At 39.0% G+C, this 20,516-nt stretch overlaps 1 protein-coding gene across 11 annotated transcripts in view; it reads right to left on the bottom strand.

Moving 5' to 3' along the window:
* ATP2B2 (ATPase plasma membrane Ca2+ transporting 2) overlaps nt 1–20,516 on the bottom strand; it is a 387,126-nt gene that overhangs the window by 55,379 nt on the left and 311,231 nt on the right. For 9 of the 11 annotated variants that reach the window (XR_008329003.1, XR_008329002.1, XR_008329001.1 and 6 more), the window contains 4 exons: nt 16,526–16,567; nt 9,625–9,789; nt 8,824–9,038; nt 6,266–6,508 (listed from right to left, as the gene is read on the bottom strand). Coding sequence is in view for 8 of the 11 variants with exons in the window: in XM_053377652.1 (XP_053233627.1) it covers nt 6,266–6,508; nt 8,824–9,038; nt 9,625–9,789; nt 16,526–16,567 (665 nt within the window). In the remaining 3 variants the exon portion in view is untranslated. The remainder of the gene's footprint in view (nt 1–6,265; nt 6,509–8,823; nt 9,039–9,624; nt 9,790–16,525; nt 16,568–20,516) is intronic. The other 2 variants (XM_053377653.1, XM_053377651.1) reach the window with 1 other exon arrangement.

Here is a 20,516-nt window from a genome sequence, read left to right as displayed (position 1 = left end):
CACCCTCTCCCTTTCCTTGCATAATGCAAAGCGGCCAACAAAATAATAAAAAAAATCAAATTTAAAAAAATTGCACCAAGATATGCACATCCAGATAACTTGTTAAAAATAACATGTTACTTCTATTGCAATTCTATTTAACAGTGACCCTTAATATTAACAGAATGAAAGAGAGCTTATCTACTGTGTTTGTTAAAAACATGAGCTTTGAACTGCAAGTTCTCTGTTGAAACCCTATTATAGTGATGGGTGGAGTCACTGGATTTGAGGAAAGCCATTATTTCTTGGTCTGAGCTCTCCATCTGGGGATAATAACGAGCATTAGTAAGGTTATTATTGATTCATTCATTCACCTTGCACCATAAAGGTATCAAGGTAATTTACATCAATACAAGGAAGTAAATTGTATTCAAGAAAACGTAACAAAACCCTTGATGTGATCAGGTTGGAATTTTGTACACACTGAGTACCTAGGCAACAGTCCCCCCATATTAATCACCTTTCCTACTCTTCAGCAACTTAATAAAGGCTATAAAATTCATTCAAAATAAATGTATTTTCCTCTGATAATATGTTTTAACCATCATGACAAATAATTTCTAAAAGAATTTTAGAACTGTAACTTCTTAACAAAAGAATAAAAAGTGTGACCCCTCAAGGCCAGTGACTCAGCTACATTACTAAAGAAAAAGCGTTTTATATGTGTTATAATATTGTGACACCAGACAGCGCTGTGGAGTTCCGTCTTTCACCAATGTGATTTTGCACTTTGAGGTTTACAATGCGTTTTTCTGAAACACTTTTTTGATGTGTCTAGATCCAGCCCAGGTCTGACCTAACCATAATCTAAATAATTGGTTGCATCCACCGACATATTTACTCTATGCAGGCTTGTCCTCCTCCCCAATTGGGACAGGCATTTCTGCTGTGGTTTAAAGTAAGTTTTAATAAAAGATACTCATTGTTTTGAGTGTACATGAGTAAATGTAAGTATAAATAAGAAAAGACAATAATTTTCAGAAGAGGTCTTAAATTCTGTGAGACCTGCTAGAACAGCTGCAGATCCCACAATCTCACCATGATGTAATAAAATAAAGCATACGGTGGCGAGAATTGGCAGTGACATTTCCTCTCCTGGAATGCTTCAGCACAAACCATCTGATTGCCAAGCCAGTTTCCTTGCAGACTACTGTCCGCAATCTGTAGTGAGAACGAATCTGCTTTACACTTTAAAATGAAATTATTTTAGGCTGTTTCATGTTTATTAACTCTCAAAATTAAAGCAAATAAATAAAAGAAATTTAACTCTGCTACAATGAAAGCTATTATTTTATTTCCACCTGCAATTTCTGCTATGCTAATCATACCATAAATCTTTTCTTGCAGGCTGAGTATCAGCTGTACCAGAAGGCCATGGTGGCTGACTGCCCCAGGTCTAAAGTGCACAACAATCAAAGTTTTTATTATTATTATTATTTGTATACACCATTCAAATTAAAACAGAGTCTTTGTAACCAAGTATTTGCAGATGCCAAATAAACTTAAACTAAAAAAATGAAAAGAAATATGGATCTAAACTGAGGCTGAAACATGAAACAATGTAAAAACAAAGTTACCTGGAATTTTTGAAAATAATTGTTTAGAAAACTGTCCTAACCATAAATCCTGATCAGAAGAGTTATATGAGACAATGAAGTTGTGCATTCAGATCAGGCTGTTGAACTCGCGATAACTGTGATAACTTCTCTCATTTGCCTAAATATACAATAATCCACTATTCATTTTTAAAATCTTAGTTTAGTTCAATGTTGTAAAACAACTAATATTTCATATCCCTAAGTAAATATATTGCTCTCATCCTCACACATATACTCATACACACAGCTTAGTCCTACACATAATATATATATTTACTGCAAACACACACAACCCCCAAAGAATCCTGAGAACTGTAAGGCTTTATCCCCCCTCATAGCTACAATACCCAGCACACTTAAAAAACTATACATCTCACTAGATGCCACTGATGAAGCCTAATAATAATAATAATAATAATAATAATAATAATAATAATAATAATAATTTATTTATACCCCGCCCATCTGGCTGGGCTTCCCCAGCCACTCTGGGCGGCTTCAAAAAAAATATTAAAATACTGTGATACATCAAACATTAAAAGCTTCCCTAAACAATCAGCTTATGCCTGCCCCAGTCACAAATCCAGCAAAGCAGGGCATTTGAAAATTCTATTTAGATCATGGGCAAATAGATGATTGGCTCTCTACATACTTGCAAGCCCAGTATAGTATGGTATCATTTTATACCCAATAGCTTAGGTTCACTCTTGGAGTAGATGTGAAAACAACACTATTTACTTTTTGTATCTGAAGCCACATGTACAGTAATTAAATGGGGGAATCTTATGTGGCCAATGGAGACATGGGGAGAAGTCCCATTACAGTAGCAGGATTCATTGGGCTGACCTCTGCTTGTGGAACAGATTAGTTGAATTCCACCCTTAATGTTTGCTTTATTTTTTAACTGCTTATGCATTTTATTTACAGTCAAGTGGTATGTAAATTTTGTTAAATATCACTAGAGAAACTGAAGTGGGAAATGAGCAAGCATGGAATTTACTTGGGAGGGGGTTACAGATGCTTTTTGGCATCTGTGGGCTGCAGTTCCTGCAGTATGCCATACTGTGACTGCTTAAGTAATATTGAAGCTTAGCCTGCCTTCTCATCCACCTCCTATGCCCAGAGCAGGGGAGGAAAAGGAAGTCTGTTTGCTACTGTAAACCGGCTTGTTAGTTTCCAAGAAAAGGTGCAGAAGAGAAAGCAAGCTAAACAGGCAAAGGCTGTGTGGGAAACTGGGTTGTTCTTCCCCTTTTATCATAGTGATTTGACCTCTACCTGTAGACAAAAGGAGATGCTATTCAGATGTTTTGATTGTCTTCACCGGCACCTTGAAATAATATGATATGTTTCAATAGATATGTTACACATCAGTCACTAAATAGTCTACAGCTCACATGTATATGTCTGCAGGACAAAGAAAGCAGGAGGCTATAAGAAACTCTACTACTATAGTAAGATTATAAATAGGCCTAAAATTTATTGAATTACATGGGCTTCCCAGAGGCCCAATAGTAAGTCAAAGCTACATTAAGTAGAAACAAAATAAAATATAGACATTTCTAGCTATAATGCCTTCAAAGTTTCAGTGCTCTTAGGATTCAGAAAACAGAAGAGTAATTTTATTTTTTAAAGTACATATATAGTAAAAACTATTAGTCTGTAGAGAAATACATGCCACTTCTCTTGTCCTTGAAAACACATATATAAAGAACAGTTATCAATGACATTGTAGTTCCTTGTGCCACAGCTTTTCTTAAGTTCCAGGCTGCAATTTTAATACTACAAAGGATTTCCCCACTCCATTCTTATCAGTGACTCTTAGGGTAGAATTGGATATTATTTATGCAAATGTCACTTCCCAAATCCTGACTCAATGCAAATATAGGCTCACAGAAGACATTAGTAGGGGAGAACGTTGTTACCCCCTCTTGAACCCACCAGTTCTTCCATAGGCATTTTATACGTACAGAAATTTGGTCTTGAAATCTGGCTAGAGTTTTTATTTAAATGGCCAGAGGGGCATTTGTAGAAAAATGGGTAAGGAAAGGGCTAAACAGAACTCTCAAATATTTGGGAATTTGCTTAACCTCAAAGAATATAAATTTGTTTCAAGATAACTATATAATGGTGTGGAATAAAATAAGGAGAGACTTGGAAGTGTGGGAATGAATGAAATTATCACTCCTGGGTAGGATATCTGTAATTAAAATGAATGTGCTACCAAAGATGTTGTTTTTGTTTCAATCAATTCCAATATTTAAAGATTGGCAAAAGATAATTTCAAGATATATCTGGCAGGGGAAGAAACCGAGAATTAAATTTAAACTATTAACAGACTGTAAAGAAAGAGGTGGTTTTGCCTGCCAGACTTGAAGCTGTATTATGAAGCAGCCTGCTTCTGTTGGTTAAAGGAATGGATATTATTGGAAAAAATAGATTTATTAGATTTAAAAGGCCATGATAACAGATTTGGGTGGCACGTGTATTTATGGTATGATAAAACAAAGGTACATAAAGGATTTGGAAATCACATATTCCAAAAGTCTCTCTATGAAGTATGGAATAGGTACAAAAACCTATTAGAAAGGAAAACACCCTGGTGGTTATCACCGTTAGAAGCTATGAGTGTTAAGAAAATAAATATGAATAAAAATTGGGTAACATATGAAATGTTACTCAAAAATGATGGCAATAAATGGAAATTAAAACCATACAAAGAGGTGAAAGGATTTGTTAATGATTGGTTGCACTACTACCAAATTAATGAGATGTTTAAGGATGATATGAAGAAAAATGTATTTGGAAATACCAAATCAAAATTTGAAATTGAAATTTTGAATAACAAATATAAAACATTGTCAAAAATGTATAAAATATTGCTGGAATGGCATCTGAAAGATGAAGAGGTAAAGTCGGTAATGATTCATTGGGCTAAAGATTTTGGTTATAATATAAAGTTAGAAGATTGAGGGAAATTATGGAAATTATGGAAAGAAGGAATAAAATTTACAGCGTGTAATGCGTTAAGAGAAAATGTGATAAAAATTATGTAGATGGTATATTACACCGGTGAAGCTAGCCAAACTCTATAAGGTAGATAATAAATGCTGGAAATGTAAGGAAAAAGAAGGTACCTTTTATCATATGTGGTGGGAATGTAAGAAAGTGAAATGCTTCTGGGATATGATATATAATAAATACACATATACTAAAAAAACTGGAAGCTTTTCTACTGGGAATTGTAGGTACAGACATTAACAGACAAGATACTAAGCTTTTCCTATATGCAACAACTGCAGCAAGAATTTTATTAGCACAGAAGTGGAAACAAAGGAATTACTGACAAAGGAAGAATGGCAACTGAAGTTAATGAGGAACTGGCCAAAATGACGGGAAGAATCTGAGAACAGTGGGACCAGAAGTTCCTCAAGGACTGGACTAAATTTGTAAATTATTTGAAAGACAATTGTAGTCAATCAAACACGTTGGTAGGATTGCAAGAAGCTTTTAAGGAAAGGTATAAAAATCACTGCAGAGAAGAATAAGAAAATATGATGCTCTGATGTTTTTGATTTTAAAGCAATGGCTAAGTAGTGAAAATGCAGAAATTTGAAATGAAAGATAGAAAATCACAAGGAAGGTTTGAAGGAAGTCATGGCCCTAAAAAGCCAAAATGTATAATATGAGGGGAGAGATTGTAATGGAAATCATTATTGTAAAATTAATAAACATGATATGGAAAAATAAATAAACAGAACTCTCAACTACAGATTCTTCTTGAAACTATTCTTCTAGCCACACAACGAATAAATAGTTCCAATCGATTCCTCTTTAAGCAAAATGGAATACAAAAACAGAATGATCATTATTCATCTAGTTCAAGGGGTAGGGATCTGATGCAGCCCTGCAGTTATTCTATACAGCCCTTAGGACTCTGATTAAGCCACGCCCACCTTTCACCTGCCCCGTTCCATGCCATTGTTGAGTGCTTTTTGCCTGGCTGGATATCTGTTTCTGAACTGTGAAAATGCATCTTGCTTGTCTGGATAGACAGATTGTGTGTGTGTGTGTGTGTGTGTGTGTGTGTGATCATAATTACTAGCCAGCATAAAGTAAGCCATTTTATCTTAGCCTCAATCCCCTCATGTGCAATAAGAAGGATAATAATACTGATTTAGTTGTTAGGATTACAAGTAAGTAGTGCATGCAAAGCACTTTGAACAGTGGAAAGTACTGTGCAAATGCCACCCTCATCATTATCATTATTTATTACTATATGAACCCTGACTTGCTTGAATTATGCAATAGTGATCTGCGCTGTCTACAGGGACAAAAAAATGTGAAAGATAAGTTAATAGACTTTGGGGGCCTTTTGACATTCCTTATAAGTCCACTTCTTACCTAAAAATATCAACTTCATGAAAATTTGGCATGGCACATGTAAGCTACAAAACAGAATAGTTTTCGAAACATTTCTTTTAAAACCACAAAGCATATAGATGTAGATTTTTCAAGTTATTCTTACTTTCACCAAACCTTCACACAACAACATTTTTATTACAGTGGAAAGAGAATCGACAGAGATTCCCCAAATGTTTTTTTAGTGTCTGAAATCAAAGCCTACCTACCAGAACTTTTGAAGTGTAAGCGCTGTTGATGGCAATTGCATTAACCAGCAAATCCAGAATTTTGGCTGGAATGGAATCTGGGTCAGGGATCTCTTTGTAATGGGTATCTCCAATGTACGCTTGTACTACTGTCATCCGGTTGGTGGTTAACGTCCCTGTTTTATCAGAGCAGATGGCTGTAGCATTACCCATAGTCTCACACGCATCCAAATGACGGACCAGATTGTTATCTTTCATCATTTTCTGAAAAAGAAGAAAAAATAAAGCCTATTTGGTAAATAGGTTGAAAATCCATTATGCTAATTAAATGCATAAGCATTTTTTAAGTAGAGCAGATGGATTAATCTTTCCACAAAATCCCATTTGCACTTGTAAAACATAGAAACTTCAGGTACACAAAATGCATTTTTACAAAATTCCTGTAAATGAGGGATTAATGTGATTTAATATCTGCCAATATTTTAATGGTTGGGTTTTTTTTGTTTTTTTAGGCACATGAGACAATCAGCAGAACAAGAACAATATAATCTGGCTACAGTTTTCAAACATCAGTACAAAAATACTGAAATTCATTTGAAAGATACACTCACCCACCCACACAAAGCATTAAACCAAAGTAGGAGTGGACATATTTCTTTCATTCCATTTTGTAATTCTACAAATGGCTCTGTCCTGTGTTCCACTCTACTTATCTTCCAATTTTACATTAAGGATTTCTATAATTAATTTTGGTAACAGTGCATGTACAGTTTGCTCTTGCTGAACTTTCCATTTCTTCCATTTCCATTATTCTTTTCCATTTAGGTAAGCTGTGTGCATGAGTGATCATGCACATTAAAAAAAACACCCCAGTCATTTCTATTTTCTTTGTTTGCTTTTCAGCATACAGTTGTCTACACCACTGCATTTACATTTCTTGTAATGGAAAGGTTCTGGTGTTTTAGACTTCAGTGGAGCTCTCCACCCAAACACTGATCCTTACTTGTAATGGAAACATTTTCAGCGTGGGGGGAGGAGAAAGGCAGGAATGGAACTCAGAGAAACACACATGTTAAGCTAAACATTCTATTATGAAAGTTTATGGTAGCTCTTGCCTTCCTCCCTTTACCAGCCTTTTTTGTTTGTCTAAATGTCATTGTTGTTGAGATTGTGTTTATATAATCTAAGAACAAAACTAATACAGTGTTTCAGAACTGCTATTAAAAAGCCAGAATATTAAAGCTACTAAGAATGGTATTAAGCATTGTGATGGCAGGAAGGCATCAGTATAGACAGCAGTCTTTACAAATTCTGGAATTCCAAGCCAGGAAAAATGGCAAAAAAAACCATTCATAGGTACAGCTCCGCAATCTAAGAAAAGGGAAGCGGGAACCACTAAAACAATAACTTTGAAAGGAAATTCAGAAGCATCCTTGGGGGAAAGACTTAAGGGAATATTAAGAGACCTCAAAGCTGAATAGCAAATGATAAATACTGTACACATCTGAGTGTTCCTTGGCCTGTGTAAGCAAATTGCGGATGAGAGGAGGAAGATGTGCATTGCACATGAACCTCTAATGCAATGACTCAGCACTCAGTTTTCTAATATAGGTACAGATATTTTGCCATGTGTAATTGATGGCTTTACCAGGCTAAAGTAATACAAGGTGATAATCAAGCATGTTAAGGGAGCAGATAAAGAGAGGAAGTGGTAATTTCAATTTATAGAAGAAGAAGAAGAAGAAGAAGAAGAAGAAGAAGAAGAAGAAGAAGAAGTCGTAGTTTGCGGAAAAACAGGAATTACGTTACAACAATAAGTGCCTACCAACACCCTGAAAAAATCCTCTTTGAGGAAAAAGAGAGACAGTAAACTCTATTACATTTTGCCACAATGAGTACCAGTCCCGTACATAACTCTATACAAACTAGCACAGGAAGCCCTCATCACACAGTACAGAGATCTGCTGTCCTAAGGCAATTAAGTTCATTGTGAATTGTATTTCAGACTCTGCTTTGGTGTTTGGGTTCCCATTCAAATGCATTTGCATTATTTACTGGATTATGTTATTCATGCATATTGAAAGCCTACTACTGTAGAATAATTTAATTATGTAGATATACCTTACTGGAAATTGAGCTATTCTAGCATAAGTGTTTTACCCCCATAACTGCAAAATGGCTGACACAATGGCACCTGAGGTGCTTCAGTTTAAGTGGGAATCCATGTCTCTTTATCCAAGTCCAATTGCTTCATTCACTTCTTTAAAGAGATCCCCCTAAGTAAAGCCCACCCATGTTATTGTTTGAACTATTAGTTCCACAGTAGTGAGAGAAGTTCCTCTAGAGAAATATTCTACTGTGCACAATGTCAACATTTCTATTCTATTCTATTCTATTCTATTCTATTCTATTCTATAGCTACACTTTTGATCTGAAGACATTAGCATTCTGAAAAACCTTTAAAATTACACTGACATGCAGTCCTGTTTACCTTACCAAACAGTAAACCAAATTTTAAGTAATCTATGAACAAATTAAATAACTACGCAAAAAATCTTGGTTTCAAGACTGTTGCTTACCTTTACAGAGTAAGCGAGGGAAATAGTAACAGCAAGTGGAAGTCCTTCTGGAACAGCAACTACAAGCACAGTAACACCAATTATGAAGAACTTAACAAAATACTGGACATAGATAGGTGTGCATTCAGGCAGCCATGGCTTCTTGCTGACTACGAAGTTTTCAACAGTGAAGTATAATACTAAGATGATGACAGTGATGGCAGACATCACCAAACCTGAAACAGACAAAAAAAGTTAACTTTTACTATAGCAAGTGTGGGGGGGGGGGGTTGGAAATTTGTGAAAAAAATATTTTTATTTAAGGCATCATGCTACAACATTTTTGTATGTTAAAATCTCAGTTTAATCATTATCGTGTCTGACAGCTTAACTATGAAGCCCAGAGATGTGATCCAGAATCACACACACATGCAGCCCATCAAAACTACTTATGAGAATTATCTGTCTCTGCGTAAGGCAGCGTCCTATGTGATATTTCGAGATCTTGAGCTCAGCTATACCTTGGGGAAATTGCACTGGACTCTTATCACTACAGAGAATGAGCAGAACCCCACGGAGTCTCAGTTTGGGATCCAAAGAAATGTGTTTAATACTACAATTGCTTTGAATGCCTTGAGTGTGGAGTGCAAAACCAAAGAGTGCTAATCGAGTTCCATGTACAAAAAAAAAAAAAAGGTGACAAAGGGAATGGCTTTGGGAAATGGTTTTTATCTATTGTGCGCAGATCTGGCTGGCAATTAATCTAAACTCTCTAGTACATTCCTCATCACAATAGGTTACCCCATCAAATGTACACCATACCTGCTTTCCCTATCTGGACAGCCAATTTAGTCAGCTTCCCTTGGAGGACAGATTTTTCTTTCTTATGCATGTTGGCTTTCCTCTTGTCTTTATCATCTCCATCTCCACCTTCAGCACTCTTCAGTGGCTGCATCTCCATTGCAGCAGCACCATCCTGCTGTTTGGCTAACAGTGCAGAAGGGGGAAAATTATTTAAGAACTGTAGCGTTACTTCAAATGTTTTATTTAGAAAATGAGATACCTGGCCTTCAGTGCTGGCTGCTGCACCACTGCTTTCCTTAGAACAGTTGACATGCCAGGTTATTTTGATAAGATTATAAGTGTCTCACCATTTCCCAGTCTTCAATTTACAAAGCACTTTAGAAAACATACACAAAGGTCTGCTTCTGCCTCCCCTTCTCTAGAATGAAAGTCTGTTGGTTTTATAGCAGTTTTTCACTTTTAAGTTTAAAAAAGGTTTTTTTCTTGCATTTATATCACACTATTATTCTGCTGTTTGACCCAAAGTGGCCTACATGGGGTCATCCCCCTTCCAAAGTACTTACCAGACTCAGACCTGTTTTACTTTAGCAAAAAGTGGTTTCATGTGCACTCACACTATATCCTGAGACCAGGATATGAATGATAGATTTATGACCTATATAATTAACTATCTAACTTTTTTTTTTGCATCAGAAGCCTCCTCAGAATTATATAATTGTCAGCGCTGCCCAAGGTCCCAGCTCACACAAGACCAACGCTGCTTCTTCCTCAAGTAAAAAAGTCTTTATTGAAGTTCAGTTTCATTTCCAGACGCGCAGCGCGCAACGCTACGTCTATGCCTTAGACCGTAGAAGTCCCATCTGAATCTCCTCCCCCCTGACACCAGCTTAAGATTCTAGCCTTACTCCACCTCTTCCTCTGTTCCTTCTTTCTCTGGGTCCTCCTGCTAGTCGGAGTCTCAGCCCTCCTCGATTCCTCTGACGCTGAGTCCCCTGACTCTTCTCCCCCCCTCCTTCGGGCTTTAGGACCTGGCTCCCAATCCGGGTTTTCTGCTGTCCCGCGCTCCTCCACATTTGAACTTGGCGCGCGCGCGCAGCCTCCCACCTTCCTTCTGACCGTTACACTTGTGTCACTGCTCCCTCTTTCGGGGAGGCTAGCTGGACCTGGCCTTCCCTCCGTTTCCCCACTTCCCGATGGGGGCGTGGTCACCCCTGACTCATCTTCTCTCCCCGCTGGAGGAGAAGCTGGTCCTGACTCATGTGACTCTTCCCCCCCACTGTGCTCTGGTGGGGGAACTGGTCCTGATCCTCCGCTACTCCCTTGGGAGTCCCCTCTGGTCCCTTGTTTATGGAGCGTCCCCCCTGGGACCCCCCTCGCCCTTACCATAGGCGCCCCCTCCTGGGAATCTTCTGATTCGCTGGAGAAGCTCATGGAATCTCTCGGGTCACTGTCATATTCCCCTACGCTCCCCTCTGATTCCTCTCCTCCGCTCTCTATTTGCTCTCTCCCCTGCTCTTCTGCTCCTGAGCCTCTGACAATAATTAAATTGCCTCTGGATGCCAGCGTCACCTACTCCACCTCCTTTATTCAGAGGCAAGGTCTGACAATTACTTCTAAGTCTGTTTGCAGCATGCTTTACAAGTAGGGATGGGAGAAGAATTTGATTCAGTTTGCATTTAAAGCATAATTTATCAAGCTCACGCTTTCCAAAACAATATGAGAACTGAAACACAGCCATCCTTCAAAATTTGCACCTATCTGAATTTTGTGATACATTTCTCCCGCCAAATAATGCTTATAAAAACACATGTATTGGGAGTGAATGAATACATTCATGAAAAAAAACATAGAAAAGGGCATTATATTAGGAGAGACTGCTTGCAAAAATATGTACATTAGTCAAAACTATGTACAAATTGTGTTAATTAGGGGAAAATGCACAAAAAACTGAAGGCTTTTCATGATGATCTGTTGTTTGTAAAATTCACTTGCTGCAGAAATGTGGAAAACTGAATTTAAGATTATAAAGATGAGAACTGAAAGAACTTGGCAGATCCTTTCATCCCTACTAACAAGCCTCCCCATAATAGAGAACGCTACACTATTATCGAGAACTCTTGTATTATTATTATTATTATTATTATTATTATTATTATTATTACTATTAATAATAAAAAATTGTATCCCATCTTTTCTCCCAAAGGAGTCCAGGGCTGCAAAGACATAAGCAACAAAACAATTTAAACATCTAAAAACACTTTGAAAAAGCTGCAGACTAGGAAAGAGCTCTACTTAAAAGGTTTGTTGAAAGAGGAAAGTCTTTGTGTGCCCAGGCATAGAAACATGCAACCCAGCCAAAGGCAGACCAATGAGGAATACACATGACACTGGTAGTTGGGATGAAGTAGGCCACACTTCTTACTGATTACAGATGTAAGTAGGTTTTGGCAAAGGAAGTGGGTGTGACTCTGGCGTCAACCAGTTTACCTGCTGGCTGACGAGAGGGCTGGGTTGACCCTGGGTTGAGTGTTGTTCCCACAACAGGTGTTCCCACAATGACCATGGAAGTACAATGGTTCTGGGCTGGGTAGCAGTCATGCCATGACTGCAAACCATGGCTTCCCCAGGATTTCCAGGTAAGTGGCAATTCCATAGATGCCAAAAAGAGAATACCAGTATGCTAAAGGCTGGATTCCTATATTGTGTGGAACAGTCCTCCTGGTAAGATGATATCTACAGGAGGCCCTCACCTGCAGAGTGCAGTGATCAGTACAGTGGTACCTTGGGTTAAGTACTTAATTCGTTCCAGAGGTCCGTTCTTAACCTGAAACACCACTTTAGCTAATGGGGCCTCCCGCTGCTGCTGTGCCGCTGGAGCACGATTTCTGTTCTCATCCTGAAGCAACGTTCTTAACCCGAGGTAATATTTCTGGGTTAGCGGTGTGTGTAACCTGAAGCGTATGTAACCTGAAGCATATGTAACCTGAGGTACCACTGTATAAGGGATAAAACCATCAGGTATGTGTATGTGTGTTGAAGCAAACAGACTTACAAGTTCACAGCATACCTTGCTACTGAATGGGGCAAGGTCAGAGCTAGAGAGGGTGGTGGTGGTAGTGCACACAGATTCAAGGTTCCACCTTCATTTTAATTTTCTAGCGCTCGAAGAAGTCAAAAGTCTCACAAATGCAGTATGTTTTTACAAAGAATTCAGTATATGAAAAAGAAAAAAACCTTCTCCTATCTTCCTGCAGAGAACTTTAAATAAATCGTGTGGAGAGAAACATGTACCGTATTTTTCGCACTATAACACGCACCTGACCATAACACGCACGTAGTTTTTAGAGGAGGAAAACAAGAAAAAAATATTCTAAACGAAACAGTGGATGTATGATTTTTGTGGTTCATGCTGTGGCCACAGACATGTGATCTGACGGTGAGTTTGGGGTAGCCCAATGCAAAAATCCTGAGGATCCATGTGGATCCATGCTTTGTAACCACGTTTTAAGTGGGGAGGGAAGGAAAAGAACTCAAGGGACAAGGAGCACGCGTGGGGGGTGTGGAGAAGGATGCTGCTAATAATGCAGGAGAGGCTCCTCTCCGGCTTTGCTCCTTTAGAACAAGCAGGCTCTGCGTCTCTCCCTCCTCCCCGGCAAGGAAACCATGATAGTAACCACTCTGAGACAAATCAAGAAAAATTGCGACCAACACTCTCCCCCAACAAGCGCAGTGAGGTCAAAACACACACACACATGCAGAGAGAGAACTGGTCCTAAAGTCGCAGGGCGCTGGAAGTCGCAGGGGCGCTGGGGGAGTGAACGGGAAGCAAGAGAAGGAGAAGGAGCCCTCACACACAGAGAGACACACAGAGGGTCGGTTCTAAAGTCGCAGGGGCGCAGGGAGAGTGAACGGAAGCAAGAGAAGGAGAAGGAGCCCTCTCACACACACAGACAAACAGAGTGTCAATTCTAAAGTCGCAGGGGCGCAGGGAGAGTGAACGGAAGCAAGAGAAGGAGAAGGAGCCCTCTCACACACACAGACACACAGAGTGTCAATTCTAAAGTCGCAGGGGCACAGGGAGAGTGAACGGGAAGCAAGAGAAGAAGAAGGAGCACTCTCTCTCACACACACAGACACACAGAGTGTCAATTCTAAAGTCGGAGGGAGAGCGCAGGGGCGCAGGGAGAGTGAACGGGAAGCAGGAGGAGGAGAACGATAGCTCAAGCACACACACACACACACAGCCCCTACAGTGGCTAATCCAAAATCGGACAGCAAAAAACTGCAGGCAGGGACAGAGAGCACGGGGTTGTTTTAAAGCAGCCAACCCTGCTCTGCTTCTCTCCCTCCTCCCCGGCTCCGCTAGCTGACAGGAGCCGCTTACACCCGCTTTGCTGTTTCAAAGCGAGCCACGGACTGCTCACAACTGCAGCAGATTCCCCCGCCATCTGTAGGCATTCGCTCCCTAACACGCACAAACATTTCCCCTTACTTTCTAGGAGGAAAAATCTGTGTGTTATGGAGCGAAATTTACGGTACCTTTCCTTTCTGTTAGCCTTCATTTTGCAAGGGGACACAACTGGACATCACACATTTATCCAAGCCCCGAGAGGTTCCCTCCATTTCTTTAAAGAGGAAAGCAGCCTTTGGAAGTGCAATTTTGAGCAAAGAAATGAAGGGGGGAAGGGTGCTTTACTCCTTCTCCATGTACCATTTTTTACACTTGCACATGTTCTGAGGTGGTAGAGTTTAAGATACTGATTTTATATTCAGTTTACTTAGCCCAGGAGTCAGCCTAGACATGACGGCAGAACTGCATGCAGAAATGTGTATACCACTGCATCCCTACAGAATGAGTGCAAGAAGCCAAATTCTCCCCCTTGCCTCAGCCATCCAGCCATCTTTAAAGCCATTTTCCCCAAGAGTGATATTAAGGAGAAAAAATGCCTATTAAAAGATATTGTGCTGAGCCCTGCCTACCAATTTTGCAAACCTCTTCTCTCACACACTCAGAGAAACACAGAGATACTATGGAAGAGGCGATTATCTTTCTGCCACTTCCAGGGGGGTGGGTAAATTTTGCTGAAATCTTTTGGGAGGGTGACGCTTACCTAACATTATGAAGAACTAAACTTTGAAGAGGGAGAGCACTGGAAGATGTTATAGCACAACATCCTTCCATAGTTATTTGTAGGAGCACTCCAGCTAGACACTGAAGATCAGTGTGAAGATTTTCTCTTTTAGTTAAAAGGAAGCAAAGCCTCTTGCCACCTTGTACATTTAGATAAACATCAAGTACTTAAATACCAGCTATACACAGAACATGTTAACTACCACAACCGAGAACCTACTCAAAGTATTTTAATGCTCTAAACCACTCTCAAAAATATATGCAATTACAATTGCATTTGAAGTAGCAACAAAAAACAATCATTTTTTGTATAATTAAAACTGAAAACATGAAGAAATATGAGGAAAAGCAAAGGCAAGTGTTCAAATGGTTAGGAAAGCTGGTAGCTGTAAGTTGCACTAGAATTGCTTCATCATCCCTGTGTGTCTGTCTCACACACTGCTTACGAAAGTTGGTGCAATAATAAAAATGCTATAGGGCACAATATATTACAAACTTCCCCTGTGCAATCCCAGCTGAAACTGAAGGGAGATGTACAAAAGCACAACTATGGCCTTACATAAATTTAATGGTGTTGCTCAGGAGAAATTTTCCACTACTCATAGTATATTATGCTGTACACTGTTTAGAAGATCTATCAAGAATAGTTAGACATAATCAATTTAGCTTAGCATCAAGTAGGACTGTATGTGTTATTTCCATATTTTGAAATTCCTAAGAGGAACTAAAAAATGTATTTTTATGGGCTTTATCTTCTTCGTTATTCATCTATCTTACGTAGCTTAGAAAAACAAATGTGTTCAACTGTTCTATACCAGTTATATTCATTCTGCAAAGAAAAACATGTCAAAAAACTGCTGTTAGACAAATGTAGACGGCAAATGTTATATTGGAAAAATAGATACAATATTATTCGGCAAAGAAAAGACCTTTTGAGAATTCTAATTTTTAATTTACACAGGGAATATACACTTAAATAATCTGCACAGGAAATAAATATTATTTGTTGTTGTTTTAAAAAGATGAAACACACTGCTTGACAACTAGCTGAAATCTTACAAGGGTTATGTGTCTATGTGGTGAAGAACCACATGTGCCCTGGCAGTGCTTTTGAAGTTTCTTCTGCAACCACTTTTACACAGATGCAACCTGATGTCCATCTGAAAAGTGTATTGCTCTTTAGCTATGCAGTGACTACAACCTCTGTCTGGGTGCATGCTTCCCTGCATTCACACACAGCACCGCAGGATTTCAGCCTAACTTGGTTAAAAGTCCAATACACTAATATTCTCTAAGCCGCAAGTTGCAAATCCTTCTTTATGCACAACTTGATATTAGCACTGGCACAGAATACCTTCAAGGTGGCACGGACAGTGCTCCCTATGTGAGCATATCACAGTAATAACCACAGAATAGCACTAAGGAGAAGACTGCAGAAGTGAAACAGCAGAAGCAGCACTAGAAAAGAGAGGTTGTGTGAGCATAGCTCCATGAAGCTTTCATGATAATGCAGTTGACTGAAGCCTTCTGGTAAGATGGATATGACAGCTCCAAGTTGTTGGAATCTATCAGCGTCCCATGGTTTGTTATTCCAACATGAAGGCTTAAAGGAGGCAAGAAAAAGGCTGGACTGTTTACAGTGTTGTTTTTGTCATAGGAATAAAAAATTAAAAAGTTTGCTTTTGAGGTACTTTTTTTTTTTTGCGGGGGTGATATTCCTGATACTATACTTGCAGAACTAAATTCAAGTACATGTTTAAAATCCTCCTTAATATAAAAGAAGGTTACCTTTATTCTGGTTGTTCTCCATATTCCCATCCTGCATTTTGCCTATGTGATAAAAATTGTAACAAACAAACAAAAACAGACAGTAAACAATCAGTACGCACAGACAGAACACAAGACAAAGGGGGATTTAAATAAAAAGGGCCAAAAAAACACGTTATGAGCATGTTTAAATAAAGTTTAATGCAAACTTTTATGATGTATTTATATGCATGAATGAGCTTCCTGAACAAAAATTTACAACCAAGTTTATCATTTACCACCAAGGCCTCCTCTGTTGCAGTAATAATAGAAAGTCATAAACACTTTGGAGCAATAATAATTGTTTTTATACTGCAAAGCCTAAAGCAATAATTTGAAATTATCTAACCCAGTATTTTGGATTCTGCGTTCTTCTGTCAGGAAATACTTTTGACATAGACCTGCTTGATATAGAAACTTACTTATACTGTGTTGCAAAGGTTTCTGGGGCATGTTCTACAGTTGACATAGGACACTTGGCAGGCTTTTCTGATCTGCTCACAAAAATAAAAAGAGCAGTCAAGACAGACACAGCCCCACCCCTACGTTTGCACTTCTACCATTCCGGCCTGCTACCCCCTTTCCAATGGGAGAAAATGTATGGTGGGGTGGTGGTGGCAGACAATGGCTCCTCCAAAGATGGGGAAAGCCTCTGCTGCTGCTCTAGTGTCTGCCTGCTTAGTGACATTGCAAATGCCTCTTTCTACCAGGATCATAGGTCTCATGAACAAGAAGTCCCAAGGTGCTGTCATGGGACTTCTGGTTCAAACCCCTTTATTGCCAGGAGAAATAGATACTGCTAGTGGCTCTACATTGGCAGAATCTTCTGCACTTTCAATATACTCGTGGGAGAAAGAAGACAGGCCCCGTGGCCTTTCTCATCTTTGAAGAAACTAACGTCATCCCCTGGTGCTCAAGGAATTTTTCTCTTGGGGGACATGGGCAGCTGCCAATAGTTCCTCTTTGAGCGTTAACACTCATGTCTCTCGTCTACACCTGGGGAATTTCAAGGTGCAGTGCAGCCTTGTGTTTTCCCATCCCCAAACTTAATATCTCCTGCAGTTCCACTTTGGAAGGGGAAAGACTGGTGAGCAAGCAGTCGTTTAAGTAAGCTTGCCTGTCATTGCTAATATTTTCACTGGAGAACCCCTGCTAAACTTTCAACAAACCCCAAATTTCCAAAGCACACTGTTGGAAAACCACAGATCTGGGCTTCATAAACGATAAGGCATTCCCAAGAGCTTACCCTATAATGCTCCAACAATCTAGGTGTTATTTCAAACTGGCATAAGTTGACTGCTCTAACAGTACAATTTTCAAAAGTTTAATTAGTATGTTTAAAATATGCTATTCGTTAGCAATATGTATCATATTATAAAATAATAAAATAGGAGATCTGGCATGGGAACAGAAGACTATCTAGTACAATCTATTACACTGTAAAAATCCAATATGTACTTTTGACAAATCAAACTGCTTAAACCAATAAGAGTCCATGGTTGCTAATATTATAACCAGAATATAGAAATAAACACTGCATTCTGATTTTAAAATTTGGAAGACGAAATTATAATTTAAAAACCCTGATGAAATTAATCCTTAGAATTCCAATATCAAAGAACTAGAGATATTCAGAGTAGCTGGCATTTCCTGCAAATAAAATAAAATTCAGTTATAATGACCCCCCAAACCAGCAATCTCACCACAGAATGCTGTGTATATAGAATGTTCAACCTCTCAGAAATCATTCCCTATTTATTTTAAGGGAGGAAGTAGATCTGCATGTGCATTCATTTTCAGGTAAATATCCATTCCCTCCACTGAAATGAATGGATTTGGCAAGGTGCAGATATATACAGTTTTGGTGTATATATCTTTCAGTCAGGGAACTGTACCGATGTTGGAAAGATTGTTCTCCAAAATGTATTATATAAAATTAATTTTGGAGAACAATCTTTCCAATATTTGTATAAATGTTACAAGTGTTAGACTGGCAATGTTTATAAACGATCCTGCATGTCCCAATTGCAATTGCAGATCTACTTGCTGTTATTTCCCCACCTGAAGCTAATAAATATTTGCCAAACAAAGTGACTAATTTTAAAGTAAAATAAAATAATAAATTCCTCTAATGCAGAGCAGCATGATTATTTTGAAAACAATGGTTATTTTAAATTTGCATGTAAGGTACTATTCATTTTTCTTTTATAGTGTTTCTATACATTTCATAAAGGGACGCGGGTGGCGCTGTGGGTAAAACCTCAGTGCCTAGGACTTGCCGATCGCATGGTTGGCGGTTCGAATCCCCACGGCGGGGTGAGCTCCCGTCTTTCGGTCCCAGCTCCTGCCCACCTAGCAGTTCGAAAGCACCCTTAAGTGCAAGTAGATAAATAGGTACCGCTTTCTAGCGGGAAGGTAGACGGCGTTTCCGTGTGCTGCGCTGGTGCTGGCTCGCCAGAGCAGCTTCGTCACGCTGGCCACGTGACCCGAAAGTGTCTCCGGACAGCGCTGGCCCCCGGCCTCTTAAGTGAGATGGGCGCACAACCCTAGAGTCGGACACAACTGGCCCGTACGGGCAGGGGTACCTTTACCTTTACCCTATACATTTCTACTAGATTCACCAAACTGCAATTTCCACATTCCATGCTCATAATATGGAGTGCAAGAGTGCTGCAATGTGCCAAAAAGTGGGGGGAGGATACATTTCTATCATGTTCTCCATAAAATGTGAAATCAGCAGTTCAGCAGGAAAAATGAAGGAATGAATTCAGGCTTCTACAGGCCTTCCTGAAGAGCTGGAAATGGGAATTTTAACCTTTTATAATAGAGTACTGCATATATAGCCCCAGGTGTGAACCACATGTGCCACTTATGCACACAGTTTTTCATCCTGCTGGGAATACACATGCAGACGCAGTGTTCTGTGTGCACAGCATCAAAGGTGGGATTAGGGCAAAGGTGGCTTAGGCTAAGGTTCTTTTTTTAAAAAAATAAAAAAAATTCTCTGCATTTTTCTCCTTAAATCATTTAATAAAAAAAGAAATATATTTTCATTTATTTTCCTCTGTACTGAATGTTTTCATGTAATGTTAAAATTACAGTACCAACTGTTCACTTTTAAAGTTTCTGTCTGGAGAAAGCTGCTGCTAGATACAAATGACTGCTTTAAAAAAATTCACCAAATATACACAGAGAAATGCTGAATCTGGCACAGAGAAATATTGAAGCCAGTTGACAGGTGTCTATGGGATGGGATAGCAGTTGCATGTTAATATATCACAGAGATAAATAAAAGGGATGTGACAAGGAAAGTCTCAGCAATGAAGCATTTTTTGAGATCCAGAAATACTGGATAAATTGCCTCTCTTGAGAGGTAAAACTATGTATTTCCACTAGACAGTGTGATTTGTACACATATACTATATTACTAAACTGCAGAAATGACTATTAGGGAGTATGTTACTTTTTCTTCTAGCCCAATACTCCATTGTAAAATGTATAATAAGCATATACCAAAGGCTGACAGACATGACAGAATTAGACAATACCCAGGGGTCTCCAGATTCTTTGAACTCATTTGGGGACTATGCAAAACATTGGGGCAGAATACACACATACTTACCACAACTACACATATATGTGCACACATAAACATAACGCTTATTGAACAATGCCGTTGGAGGGAATGTTAACCCAGCAGCAATCATCAGGAAGATCTGGCCCACTCCTGCAACAATTAGGCTTCAAAAAAGCCTTCTGAACAAATGGAAGGCTTTTCCTCAAGCCTAACTGCAGTGAGGCAGAAGCAATTTCAGATTTGCAACTGAGACGATAATATTGGTGGACTGTGGACTCAGCTGGGAGATGGGTAATCATCTAAAATTGGGAAGAGCTACCTCGGAAGCACAGGGAGACATGGAAGGAGTCTCACACCAGACCTATATTTCTAGCAGGTGTTAATATAATATTCCTG

This window comes from Podarcis raffonei, chromosome 2, assembly GCF_027172205.1.
Source record: "Podarcis raffonei isolate rPodRaf1 chromosome 2, rPodRaf1.pri, whole genome shotgun sequence".
Taxonomy (NCBI): domain Eukaryota; kingdom Metazoa; phylum Chordata; class Lepidosauria; order Squamata; family Lacertidae; genus Podarcis; species Podarcis raffonei.
Note: the sequence above shows the minus strand (reverse complement) of the source record. Positions and strands in the feature narration are given on the sequence as shown.